Source organism: Astatotilapia calliptera, chromosome 13 (genome assembly GCF_900246225.1).
Source record: "Astatotilapia calliptera chromosome 13, fAstCal1.2, whole genome shotgun sequence".
NCBI lineage: Eukaryota > Metazoa > Chordata > Actinopteri > Cichliformes > Cichlidae > Astatotilapia > Astatotilapia calliptera.
In genome coordinates, this window is record NC_039314.1 from 22,366,612 (window position 1) to 22,379,009 (window position 12,398).

The 12,398-nt window shown below is 39.2% G+C and overlaps 1 protein-coding gene across 3 annotated transcripts; it reads right to left on the reverse strand.

Annotated features, from left to right (window-relative positions):
• Nucleotides 1–425: 425 nt before the first annotated feature.
• Nucleotides 426–9,641, reverse strand: LOC113035482 (monocarboxylate transporter 12-B-like). 3 transcript variants are annotated; one of them, XM_026191082.1, is made up of 10 exons: nt 9,560–9,641; nt 8,105–8,181; nt 7,748–7,981; nt 6,033–6,136; nt 5,342–5,485; nt 3,254–3,349; nt 2,873–3,029; nt 1,816–2,535; nt 1,660–1,721; nt 426–1,101 (listed from the first exon to the last, which is right to left on the reverse strand). In XM_026191082.1, exons 3-10 carry the CDS (start codon nt 7,894–7,896, stop codon nt 914–916), a joined length of 1,620 nt encoding a protein of 539 aa, XP_026046867.1. In that variant the 5' UTR covers nt 7,897–7,981; nt 8,105–8,181; nt 9,560–9,641; the 3' UTR covers nt 426–913. The 3 variants fall into 3 exon arrangements, with proteins under 3 accessions (XP_026046867.1, XP_026046866.1, XP_026046868.1); XM_026191081.1 differs by having other exon boundaries at nt 1,462–1,721; XM_026191083.1 differs by lacking the exon at nt 1,660–1,721 and having other exon boundaries at nt 1,029–1,101.
• Between the last annotated feature and the right edge of the window lie 2,757 nt (nt 9,642–12,398).

Consider the following 12,398-nt stretch of genomic DNA (forward strand, 5'->3'; position numbering starts at 1 on the left):
TTGATGAATCTGACCACAGAACAGGCTTCCATTTGCTTAAGTGAATTTTAAATGAGTTTTGACCCAGAGATGACAGCAGTTTTTCTGGACTCCACTTTTCATGATATTTAACCTCTATTTGTGGATGCCAAAGTGAACTGTGCTCACAGACAATGATTTCTGTAAGTTTTCCTGACCCCATGTAGTGATTTCTATGCCAGAATCATGCCTGTTTGCAATGCAGTGCTGTCTCAGAGCCTAAAGACAACAGACATCCAATACTGGTTTTCCAGATTCGAAAAGATATGACATCAAGTATTTAAAGTCTTCACAATTTTTTTGTGTCTTCAAATTGAATATAAGGAGCTATTTTTCATGAAACAGTAAAATATGTCACTTTAAACATTTGATATGTTTTCTATTTTCTATTGTGAATGAAATGTGGGTTGCAAATGAATGCAATCCTGTTTTATTCACATTTTTCACAGCGTGCCAACATTTTTTGGAGGTGAAGTTGTAGAATCACACAAAAAAAAACAACAACAATTAGGATTAGCTTACATTTTCACATTCAGCGGGTCTTCAATATAAAAACAGAAATAAAGAGACATGAGGAACTTTCATTTTTAAATTATGTTGGAAGGCACTTCTCAAGTATCATCTTTTAAAAAGCAAAATTACTTCAGACAGTTAGTAGACTATACTGTTAATTACTATAGAAAATATTTATCCAGTCATTAAAAAAACAAAACAACAACAAAAAACAAACAAACAGGAAAATGTCACTGTGAAATAACTAAAACTCTATATTTTTTCCTTCCTGGCCACTTGCTTCTTGATCTTTAGCCCAGTCACACATTATTATTATTATCTTAGTACACCCACAGACCAGCGGCACCTGTGCAGACAGTGAATAAGAAGCAAGGTTGACATGTCATAGGATGCTCTGCAGAGCTGCAGCGGCCGTGTGACTGGGGTTTAAATGTGCAGCTGAGTTCAACTTGGACCTCTGGCAGTGTCTGACTAACATGGCTGCTGCTAGGACTGCAGAGCTGAAGATAAAGGAAGCCCCACTGAGGAAGAAAGTTGCTGCATAGTTTCCCGTCCGATCAACTAACCAACCTGGAGAAATAGGAAAGAAAAAAGATAAACACTTTTTTTTTTAATCCATATTTTAAAGTAGGACTTATTTTTCCTCCAAAATGGCATTGTTTTACAGAGTTTATGCTCAAACTTCTGCACAGTTATTTCTGAAAATATGGATGTAAAAGCATGAAGAATGAAAATTAGGTGGTGCCTTATGGCTTATGAAACAAAAACAAGTGGAGAGAGCTGCTCGTTCTTTGCAAACAGCAGATTCTAGAAGGCAAAAAAGACCTAAAAAGGTTGGTATAGAGGCTAGAACATGCATGGGGGAATAATTAGGATGAACAAACAAAGTTTGACTCTTAACTCTGCTGTAGTATATTCATGAATCCTTACCTCCAATGGGAGGGCTGAGCAGGTAGGGTATGGCATGAAGGAAGTAAACCACACCCAAAGCTGAGGTGAGATAGGTGGAGCCCACAGTGTCAGAAGTCACCACTGGTATTAGTGCTACATATGCACCATCAAAGTACCCATAGAGTATGGAAAAAGGCACGAGAAGGGAGAAGGAGCTAAGGAAAGGCATGAACATACAGCAGAGGCCTTCCATGGCCATCGCCACCGTGTAGCTCAGCATGCGAAACCTCCTAACACACCTAGAACGAAGGAAATCCATCACCACTGAACTTTGAATTTAATACAACAAACTAATTATTAACTAACAAAAATACACTCCAGGTTAATACTTACCCCCTATCTGTGATCCATCCAAATGTGATATTGCCAACAATTCCACAGACTCCAAATACAGACATGAGTAAAGCAGCATGCTGAGGCTGCACCCCCAAACTGAGGGCATAAGGAACCAGGTAAACTATTGGAGGGCTGCAACCATACGCCATAAACAGGAATGACATGGACAAAATCAGGAAGCTGGGTATCAAAAGGAAGCCAAACTCCTCCCTGGACTCGAAACAAAAGCACTGAGCTCTGGATGAAGGGTTTACTAAAGGATTATTGTCACTTTGTTTGGCTTCATTAAATTTTGAGTCTTCTATCTTTCCATCCATGTCTGCCAAGTTTTTGCTCAAGCTAATGCTTTCCACCAATATCAAGTCCTCGGTCGTGTTGGGTAGCTTAAGATCTGAGAATTCAATGTTGCCTAGCATTGTGTCTGTTAGTGAGTTGCTAAATAAAAAGCATTTCCCTATCTTCAGATCTATTAACTTCTGATCAGATGGCTCCAGGGTTGGAAGAAATGCTATGTTACCTAGTTTGCCCTTTTCAAGTCCAAAGTTTTTCAATGTTCCGTTTGGTATGAGGAGCCCCTGAGGACCCTTTAAGTTCTTTACATCCAGCTGCTTGTGGTCCACTTGGATACAATCAGCAGATATTTGTTCAGGGACTTTAAAATCCAGCACTGTCTTCATGCAGTTTTTCCCAAATTTTGTCAGCTTGCTCTCCCATGTCCTTCAGATAGAGTGAGAAAGATAAGAAAATAATTAGATTTCAATTTTTTAAGGATTAGGTGATCTTTTAAATCTGTGGCAAGATGGATCAGGTTTTTTTCCTAGTGTATCCTTTAGGTAGTTAATCGAATTGGGATATTTGGAATTTGGGGGTAAACAACTGTGGCTCTTTGAGCAGTTTTTGCGTCATGAGCTGCCATTTGGGTAACATTTACCAGAAGAACATTTCATTGTAATGAGATGAATAATGTTATCCATTTTACCTGTCAGTAGTTTTACTTTGGCAACATATTTCTTTCATATCCAAGTAAAATACACCAAAATACCCAAGAACTTACCTTTGACTTCCTCTTGGTTCCAGCGGCCTCATCAGGGCACCACAGACACACAAGTTGGACACAAATGCTCCAAGAATGAGCAGCGCTCCTCTCCAGGAATAATACTCTATAAGGAGCTGCACTGCAGGAGCCAGGAGGAAGGTCCCAATGCCACTGCCTAAAGATGAGGTAACATTGGATTTGATGGAATGAAATAAAACACGAAAAGAGTGAAGGGGGAATATGGGATGAGGAACTTAAAAGCAGACTGAAAAAAGCACAGAGGAACACAGTAAATACATACAGGTGGAAACGGTGAAAGGAAGAATGAACAGGTGAGGTGAGAAAAATAAAGTATCAGTGAAAAGAAAGAAAAATGAAGACAAGTAAAGATGTCACTACCAGACAGAGCAATGCCATAAGCCAGAGCTTTCCTCTCACTGAAGTACTTCCCAACCATCGCTATGGCTGGTGTGTAGCTGAGAGCAAAGCCAAGACCTGCAGAGAATGAATAAAGGGTTTTTGTAGTTTGGGAGATCTGCCATATGTTGCCAAATCTCATCAGAAGCTCTCATATGTGCCATTCTACAATCTGCTATTTACTTAGCAAATATTTCCCCCAAAGCAACTTGGTATAACAATATTTAAACGCCACAGTAAGATCATCATTAACGTTCACGGCTCATATCATTATATTTTCCCCTGTAAAAATGCTTCTGTTTTTTTCTCCTTTTTAACAAGTGAAAAAAAACTGTTTCCCTTTCCCTTCAAGTGGTCACAATTTAGGTCGAGGCTCCCTGAGGTTCTGTCGGTGGTATCTTTCTGTTAAATGGTTTAACCCACAAACCCTTTGAAGGCCATCTGTAGTAAAAATGTGCCAAATCAAACATGTGTAGCTACCCGCTGTAGCGACCAGTCAAAAGTAGCTTGTGTCTTTGTATATAGATGTTTGTACAGTACTGTGTCAAAGTCTTGAGCCACACATCAAATGTACAGACATGTGTGGAAATGCAGTATATAAGTAGCAGAATATGTACAACACATTCTGAACTCTCTTAGGCAAGCTTTCTTGTCATTTCTTTTAAGTAATCTTCAAGAATAGTTCTCCAGGCTTCTTGAAGGACTTTTGAAGTTCTTCTTTGGCCACCTTTTGTTTCATTCACTATAGGGCTGCCACAAACGACTATTTTGATAGTCGACTAGTCACCGATTATTTTTGCGATTAGTCGACTAATCAGATCATCATCCATTGGACGTAAAACGTACAGCTTATTGCACCAGCATGCATCTGCTCTTATATAACTATCATTAGCTTACAGCTTTAAGTGTTTAAGGTATGTGCTAACTAAAAGTAAAGACAAGATGATAGTGTTTATTAAATTTTAATGAAATTTGCAGATTGTTTCGGTGAAGTTTAACAAATTCCTTGCTATCTAAAATATAACAGCACACCGGAGTATATTCTCGAGCATCTCACACTTCTGATGATCAGTTGTCTGCTTGATGTTTATTCAGCTGTGTAAAAACTATAACTTTAATCTCAGCCAAACCGATTTACTCAGGAACAAATAAAATACTAAAAAAAGGCCAAACAATAAAATTTTTAAGTTATCTAAGTGACTTATATATGTTTAACCTGAGTAGCGAAAGACGGCAGTGGGTTTGAAAACGATTTGCCGGGAGTCCGGTGTTCTCACGGGCTCTAGTGAGCCTGTAACCCCGGCTAGCTATCGAGCTAGTGGGTAACAGACGTCTCCGAAAACGTCAGAGCGCTTTTGAAAATATGTGGTGTCTTGATAAACTGAGCAGATATTTGAGGTTTACACAGCTACATTCTCGCCTGAAAATATGTTTTTTGTGACACAGAAAGAATAATAAGACTAATATTAAAACTAACAGCTTAACGGCAGCTGGCATCCTTGTACATGCAGTGCTGCCATCTTCTGTTTCAGTCCGTTATTACACGCTTAAATCCTACTACTTATTCCTGCATCTTTTGTGATCTTTCAAAGCTTCAAACGACGCGTCGACTATTAAATCAGTCGTCGACGATTTTGATAGTCGACGTACTCGTGACTAGTCGACTAATCGTGGCAGCCCTAATTCACTATAAAGATGATCCCACAATGCTTCAATAATGTTGAGGTTTGGGCTCTGTCCATGACTTATGTTACACTGCGTGTTTTTCTATCCAGGTATGCTTTTAATGCATTGGCAATGTGGGTGGCATCATTGTCCCTCCATGACAATCAGGAGCCTTCCAGATGATTTTGACAAGATCTCCAACAACCAGGCAGGTTCCCTGTTGACGCATGGCTGTTACCATTTAATCTTCTGTGCTTACATTTAAGATCATGCTGTGTATGTTAGATATGTGTGTACAGGATCGTGTGCACATGGAGTACTGCTGCAGTCCCCCATGCGGCTGTTAACTGTTATCTGCAGTACACAACAGATAACAGATAACAGCCGAGTATCATGAACATGTACCTGTGAGGACACCCAGAGACATATAAAGATACTCCAGGCTGTTAGCGAAGGAGCTGATAATCAGACCAGCAGATGACAGCATGCCTCCGAGAATCACTGTAGCTCTGCAGGACAGACGGTTCCCAAGAAAGCTGCCCAGAGGAGCTGCAGAGACAGTTTCAGTAGATTTGTTTTATTCATAAGATTTTCTTTCCAATTAATGCCTCATTTTCAAAAGGAAAGCAAGTTTGTGTAGACGCCTGTTAATCGCAACAAGATTTGTTTCTTCCCCTTCTGGCCAAACTATACCCTCCTAACTTGTGTATGGTTTGATAAGAATATAAAAATTTTAAAAAATGACCTGTATTTGTATAGCGCTTTTCTAGTCCCTAAGGACCCCAAAGCACTTTACACAACCAGTCATCCACCCATTCACACACTGGTGATGGCAAGCTACATCGTAGCCACAGCCACCCTGGGGCGCACTGACAGAGGCGAGGCTGCCGGACACTGGCGCCACTGGGCCCTCTGACCACCACCAGTAGGCAACGGGTGAAGTGTAGGACACAACGACCGAGACTGTCCAAGCCGGGGCTCGAACCGGCAACCTTCCGATTACAAGGCGAACTCCCGACTCTTGAGCCACGATCGCCCAATATACACTGTTAGCCTTTGAAGTGCTTTTGATAACTGGTGCAAATGATCATCTTACCACAAAGCATAGTGGTGGAGTCTATCAGGCTGTGGATCCAGGCCGTGTTGGAGTAATCCTTCTCAAAGTGCATTTGAAACTCAACAAAGAACATGGAGACACATCTGCATACAGAGAGATTGTTTGTGACATGAATAAGGAAGAGTGAAATAAAGCAATAAACTGATGATAATAGGATTAGTAGCTTTCCTCAATAACAACTTCAAAGAGGTTTATTACATTAAGTCAATAAGAAAAGAGAAAGTCTTCATATCGAAGAACAGATAAAACATAATTAGTCTGTCAGTTGGGCTAACACCGTATCTTCAGGTCAGTTTAAGATGGGATCTTACATCCACTATCTATATCATGTATATATTAACTTTGGGTGATGATTTGGGCCAAATGCAATATTAATTAGACTATTTAATACTTGCCAAATCCTAGTCTGTCAGACTTGGCAACCAATATAATGTTTATCAGGTTATGACAGGCATTTATATCAAACAGTTGGAGGGCTCTGCACTCCATGACCTGTATTTTTATTCACCCTTGCTGTCTGTTACTTAACACCAGGCAGGACTTCTTGTTCTTGAAGCCTCAGACAAGAACAGTGCTGTAAATCACTCACCGCCTTGATAAAATTCACATTAAAACAGAATTCGATGCATTATTATTTTCATCATTACACACTTTTTCATTTCTTGTACTTTGTTTGCCAGTACTACAAAAGCTTTAGCAATGTTAGCTTTTATTTCAGGCAGAGAAACAAACTAGAGGATGAATGGCTTTGTTCTTCAATTTTACAAGCTAAGACGTTTTCTCTAACATTCTGTTAGGTGTTAAAAAACAAAACAAAAAAACATATTTTTTCCCCCCAGGAAAATCTACGGTTTCAAAATCAAATGTAAACTATAGGGGTGACCTCACAGGGTTGAAAGATTATATTATCTATTGAGATATATGGCAAGTGACATTATGTCCTGCGTGAGCTGGGGTGGTTGGGAAATACTGAGTATTATAAAGAACATGTTAGTAAATTACATGGAAAAACACAACACTTCACCAAACGTCTTCTTCCCAGCACATGCTGTAAACTATACAGGTCACTTTTTTTAAAAATTACACATTTCACCCAGTTTGTTCACCCAGTCAGTTTCTATAGTGTAAATCTAGAGATAACCTTCAATTAAAGCCAAACACCAGATTGTGGCAGACCTGTGAAAGTAATGTACAGTGACGTAAATGTGGAAACATCTCTGCAGGATTTCAAAGTCTTAGTAGAAAAAAAAATATGGCTGCTGAGACGCTTAAACCTTGGAAGTGAGTCAGAATGGATTATTGCCAAGTAATAACTTTGAGGTGTTAATAATCTAAGAACATAAAGTCTTGCTAAGTACAGCTACATGTCAAAACTGCATATTGCATAGTAATAATCCAACACCTGCTACAAAAGGCTAAGCTGGAGCTTTGTACACCTGGAGGTGAAGTCATGTTGAGTAGTTTGTGGAGAATAAAGATTTAAGTGCACCAACGAGTGGAAATAATTTGCTGTTGGCCTGGTGCTCTTAAATTAATAACAGATTAAATCATACAGTGAAATACTAAATGGAAGCTGTATCACAAGCATATAAAGAGTGTGCCCAGTAGTGACAATGGGAAAATCACAGCAAAATCTATGGATAAGCGATTTTGTAGTTTTTAAGCATAATTAGCTTCAAAGTGAGGACTGGTACCTGGTTACTGCTCGGGTGCAGATGGTAGCGAGAAAACAACCAGCGACAATCATCCAACCCCAGCCTCCTTCAGGCTCGGTCTGGACTCCAGATGCACTTTTGCCTCCTTCAAGTGTCTCCTGCTTGGTAACTGCCATCCCTCCAGCCATTTACAGAACCAGCTGATGTCAGCAAACCTGTCTGTTACATGTCTCTTAAATCACCCTCATTTGTCGGTGTGCCTTCTGCCACCTCCTGAGAAATTGTAGAAATTACATTATCAATAAGTATAACATTAAACCTATTTTCCTATGTATTTGTTATTGTTATGTCACATAAATACACAGTGTAAAACTTTTTTATTACACATTCATATACCAGTAGGAGACACAAATCCCTGGGAGGGTTGTGTCAGGAAGGATGGCTGCAGCGTAAAAGTCTGTGCCAACCCCTTCCTAATATGGGAGCAGTCAAAAGAAGCAATTACTGAACATTTTAATAACAAAAAACAAAGAAAGATGATGTAGTCTTTTTGGACACCATAATGGCCTTTAGAGTTTAGAGTCAGTTGTTTTAGTTACCGACTTCACAGATTTCATGGTTGAAAAGTAGGTCAAGAAACTCAAACAAAGTACATTTATTGTAAACACTGACCATGCAAATGCCACAAACGGTGCATATGTAGTTCACTTAGATCCTTTAAGTTAAAACTTTTGTATATTTTTAGTATGGGACTGTCATTTCTACCTGAAGTAATTTATATGTGTTGTTATGGCTCTGTTGTAGGCAGGTAGAAAGATACCAATATGATATTTATTTATTTAAATATTGCATGAAAGCAAGGGATGGGGTCGAAGTGGGTTGCAAAACAGCTTGCAGCAGTGCAAGAGATATGGGCAGGTTCAAACAGCTTAAATAGTGAACCCTATATATGATTAGCCAACTCGATTCACAGGCGAGGATCAGCTGAGAACATTAGCCAGTCTTTAACCTGCCAGCTCCTGAGTACAAAGTCTGTGCGATGTCAGATTGTGTTGATATGCAAAATGTGTATTTTCCATTTCTTAAGCTCCAGGTTTCACATTAGCTAAATTTGTGTTTACAAATCAGCTCCTGGGTCTTAGCTTTATGTGTGGTGACAAATACAACAGAATAGCCAGTAGAACAGCAAACCTTCAAAATAAAACACCAGAAAAAAAAACAGACAATTAAAACCTTAACAAGAGACTAAAATGTAAAGTATTGCACTTGGCCTATCTGTGCTTTTGCAACTCCACTCATGTGTTTGTCCAAAGGTTTGTGTGCAGCTTCTTTTGTTATGTCATATGTTGCTCAAAATGTTATCTTGACAAAATAACAGGTTGTTAGTCTGCATGCCTGTGCTACCAGCAAACGTATGAAACACAGAAATTCCACCCTGCAGTAAAATGCAAACCTTTTGGCTCTGAAACACTAAAAAGTTTACATTAAGTCATTGAAGACTGTAATTTGTTGTAAAATGTGGCCACAGAATATTTGATTTCACTTTATATTCATTTGAAAACAAAAAGGGGAAAGCATCCATAAGAAATGTAAATTAGTACAATTCATTTATTATGACTGTCATCTAAAAGCATGCTTTGTTTTTTCAGGTAAATGCATTTTTTCTGCTGTTTTTCGCAGCAGCCTTTTGCAGTACAAGTCAAAACAGAGTAAACATCAACACATAGCCTATGTGGGTTAGAGGGTCAAGGAATGGAACTGGAAAGAAAAACGAGCAGGAACAGAAACAGCAGAGCAGTACTGAACAAGACTAAAACACAAAACAAGTGAGAAGTACGGGTGTTTGCTTACAGCCTCCAGATAATCTCCGCTCCCCTCCGTCACCGTTCCATGACTCAAGTGTTCATCAGTAACACAGAGAACTTCCATTGATAAGAAGTGGAAGCTAATTGGCTGATCCTTCGACGCATCAGCACGCTGCAGTGGAGCTACGCTTCCGCCATTGGAGGACTGAAGATGAGTTTTTTTAGACTTACACAAAACGCTATGCACGCAAAAATAGTGATAACAGTAAAAATAATATTGTTTTTTCAGGTACACGAAACCAGCAGATTCCCAAGCATTTGTTGTGTGTATTTAGTTATGAGTACTTACAACGACCCTAAACGTTTTTTAATGTCACAACAACACGTAAATGAGTCTTTTTCTCGTTACCCAACTCTGCTCAGATCTATGTTTTGTGTATGCAAAGTCAACTCTTTTAACATGGCCGAAAGGCGTTTCTTCCACCGACTTTTTACTTGTAAAATTTGTATTTATTGGCACGTAAATTACAATTGTTTGCCGATAGTGGTCGGCAAACAATTGTAATAATATCTGCCAGCTAATATACCGCTGGGTTTTTATAATAATGAAAAAATATATGTATTTTTTTATTTTCACTTTTTTGCAGTGCCATATTTAAAAATGTTCAAAATTTGTTTTTTCAAATCTGTCTTGCAATTGATTTTAAAATGTTTTCTCCCAGAGGTGGATTGTTTTGCCAATTTTCGCCCTGACTTACCAATGAATGCCTGCCGAAATATTTTAGTGGAGATACACTGGACGCCCACTTTAATATTCAGTCCCAGTGCATACAGATCTGTATCTATTTATATATGTTTTATGTTCAGAAATATGTTCAGAAATTTATGTTCAGAAACTCATTAACCTGTATGAATCTGCAGCACCCCCTCTGGCAAAGTGCAGTATTTTTGCAGATTTTATTCTAAAGAAGCTCAGCATCTCATTTTATGTACAGTGGGGCAAAAAAGTATTTAGTCAGCCACCGATTGTGCAAGTTCCCCCACCTAAAATGATGACAGAGGTCAGTAATTTGCACCAGAGGTACACTTCAACTGTGAGAGACAGAATGTGAAAAAAAAATCCATGAATCCACATGGTAGGATTTGTAAAGAATTTATTCGTAAATCAGGGTGGAAAATAAGTATTTGGTCAATAACAAAATACAACTCAATACTTTGTAACATAACCTTTGTTGGCAATAACAGAGGTCAAACGTTTACTATAGGTCTTTACCAGGTTTGCACACACAGTAGCTGGTATTTTGGCCCATTCCTCCATGCAGATCTTCTCGAGAGCAGTGATGTTTTGGGGCTGTCGCCGAGCAACACGGACTTTCAACTCCCGCCACAGATTTTCTATGGGGTTGAGGTCTGGAGACTGGCTAGGCCACTCCAGGACTTTCAAATGCTTCTTACGGAGCCACTCCTTCGTTGCCCGGGCGGTGTGTTTTGGATCATTGTCATGTTGGAAGACCCAGCCTCGTTTCATCTTCAAAGTTCTCACTGATGGAAGGGGGTTTTGGCTCAAAATCTCACGATACATGGCCCCATTCATTCTGTCCTTAACACGGATCAGTCGTCCTGTCCCCTTGGCAGAAAAACAGCCCCATAGCATGATGTTTCCACCCCCATGCTTCACAGTAGGTATGGTGTTCTTGGGATGCAACTCAGTATTCTTCTTCCTCCAAACACGACGAGTTGAGTTTATACCAAAAAGTTCTACTTTGGTTTCATCTGACCACATGACATTCTCCCAATCCTCTGTTGTATCATCCATGTGCTCTCTGGCAAACTTCAGACGGGCCTGGACATGCACTGGCTTCAGCAGCGGAACACGTCTGGCACTGCGGGATTTGATTCCCTGCCGTTGTAGTGTGTTACTGATGGTGACCTTTGTTACTTTGGTCCCAGCTCTCTGCAGGTCATTCACCAGGTCCCCCCGTGTGGTTCTGGGATCTTTGCTCACCGTTCTCATGATCATTTTGACCCCACGGGATGAGATCTCATCCAGTCAGCTTGAAAAAAAATTTTTTTTTTAAAAATAAAAAATAACAAATAAATAAATAGTTACGGACTCTAATTGTAGCTTTCACCTTTAAACTAGCTATAGTTTATTAGCGTTTTTTTCCTAACTACTTCATGCTTTTCATCTTTTTTCTGTATAGATTGCAGTGTACCTTTCATTCGAGGTCAATAAAGAAATATCCAGAAAAAATCTCATCCAGTTTTAGTTTTATTTCTCTTTAGAAAAAAAAAATCTCTTCACTTCAGTACATACACATTGCACAAGGCAGGGAGCCATTTTTTTAAACTGACTTTTTAAAAACCATTTCCCCCCCAAATCAGAGTTAAAAGCAGCAGCAGAACTGACGCTGACAACCAGCACTGGGATTCCCAAAACTTCCCAAATGCAGGCGAGCCAAGGTGAACAACCAGCACTGAAATCCAGCAGACAGAAAACAGGCAACCCCCCCCCACTGAGGCCACCAAAGAGCATCCAAACAAGCTTTGATTCAACAACTACATCTTTCATCGCCACCTAATGTTAAGTTGAACTTAGATTAAGAAATAACCTTGGTAAAGAAGTAAAATGGATTTGAATTCAATGGGGAAATGTATACAAACAAGTGGTAATAAATGTAAAATGTATATATATATTAATTCTATATCCAATTAGCAAATTTAACACAATTACATGTTAATGTCACAAAACTTAGTATCTAGTTAATCTAATCAGTCACAGCACAATTAGCCAACAGTTTTAAATTACAGCCCCAATAGAATTATTAGCAAAGGTAATAACTCTGTCTTGTCATGATGCATTTTCTGTCTGCATTGGGATTGTG

Excerpts from the sequence above, each read along its gene's own strand:
- LOC113035482 (XM_026191081.1), bottom strand. The coding sequence starts at position 7,896 with ATGGCTGGAGGGATGGCAGTTACCAAGCAGGAGACACTTGAAGGAGGC. Across the intron at positions 3,030-3,253 it reads TTATGGCATTGCTCTGTCTG|GCAGTGGCATTGGGACCTTC; the intron begins GTAGTGACATCT and ends CCTCATCTTTAG. Across the intron at positions 1,722-1,815 it reads GGATGGATCACAGATAGGGG|GTGTGTTAGGAGGTTTCGCA; the intron begins GTAAGTATTAAC and ends CCTTCGTTCTAG.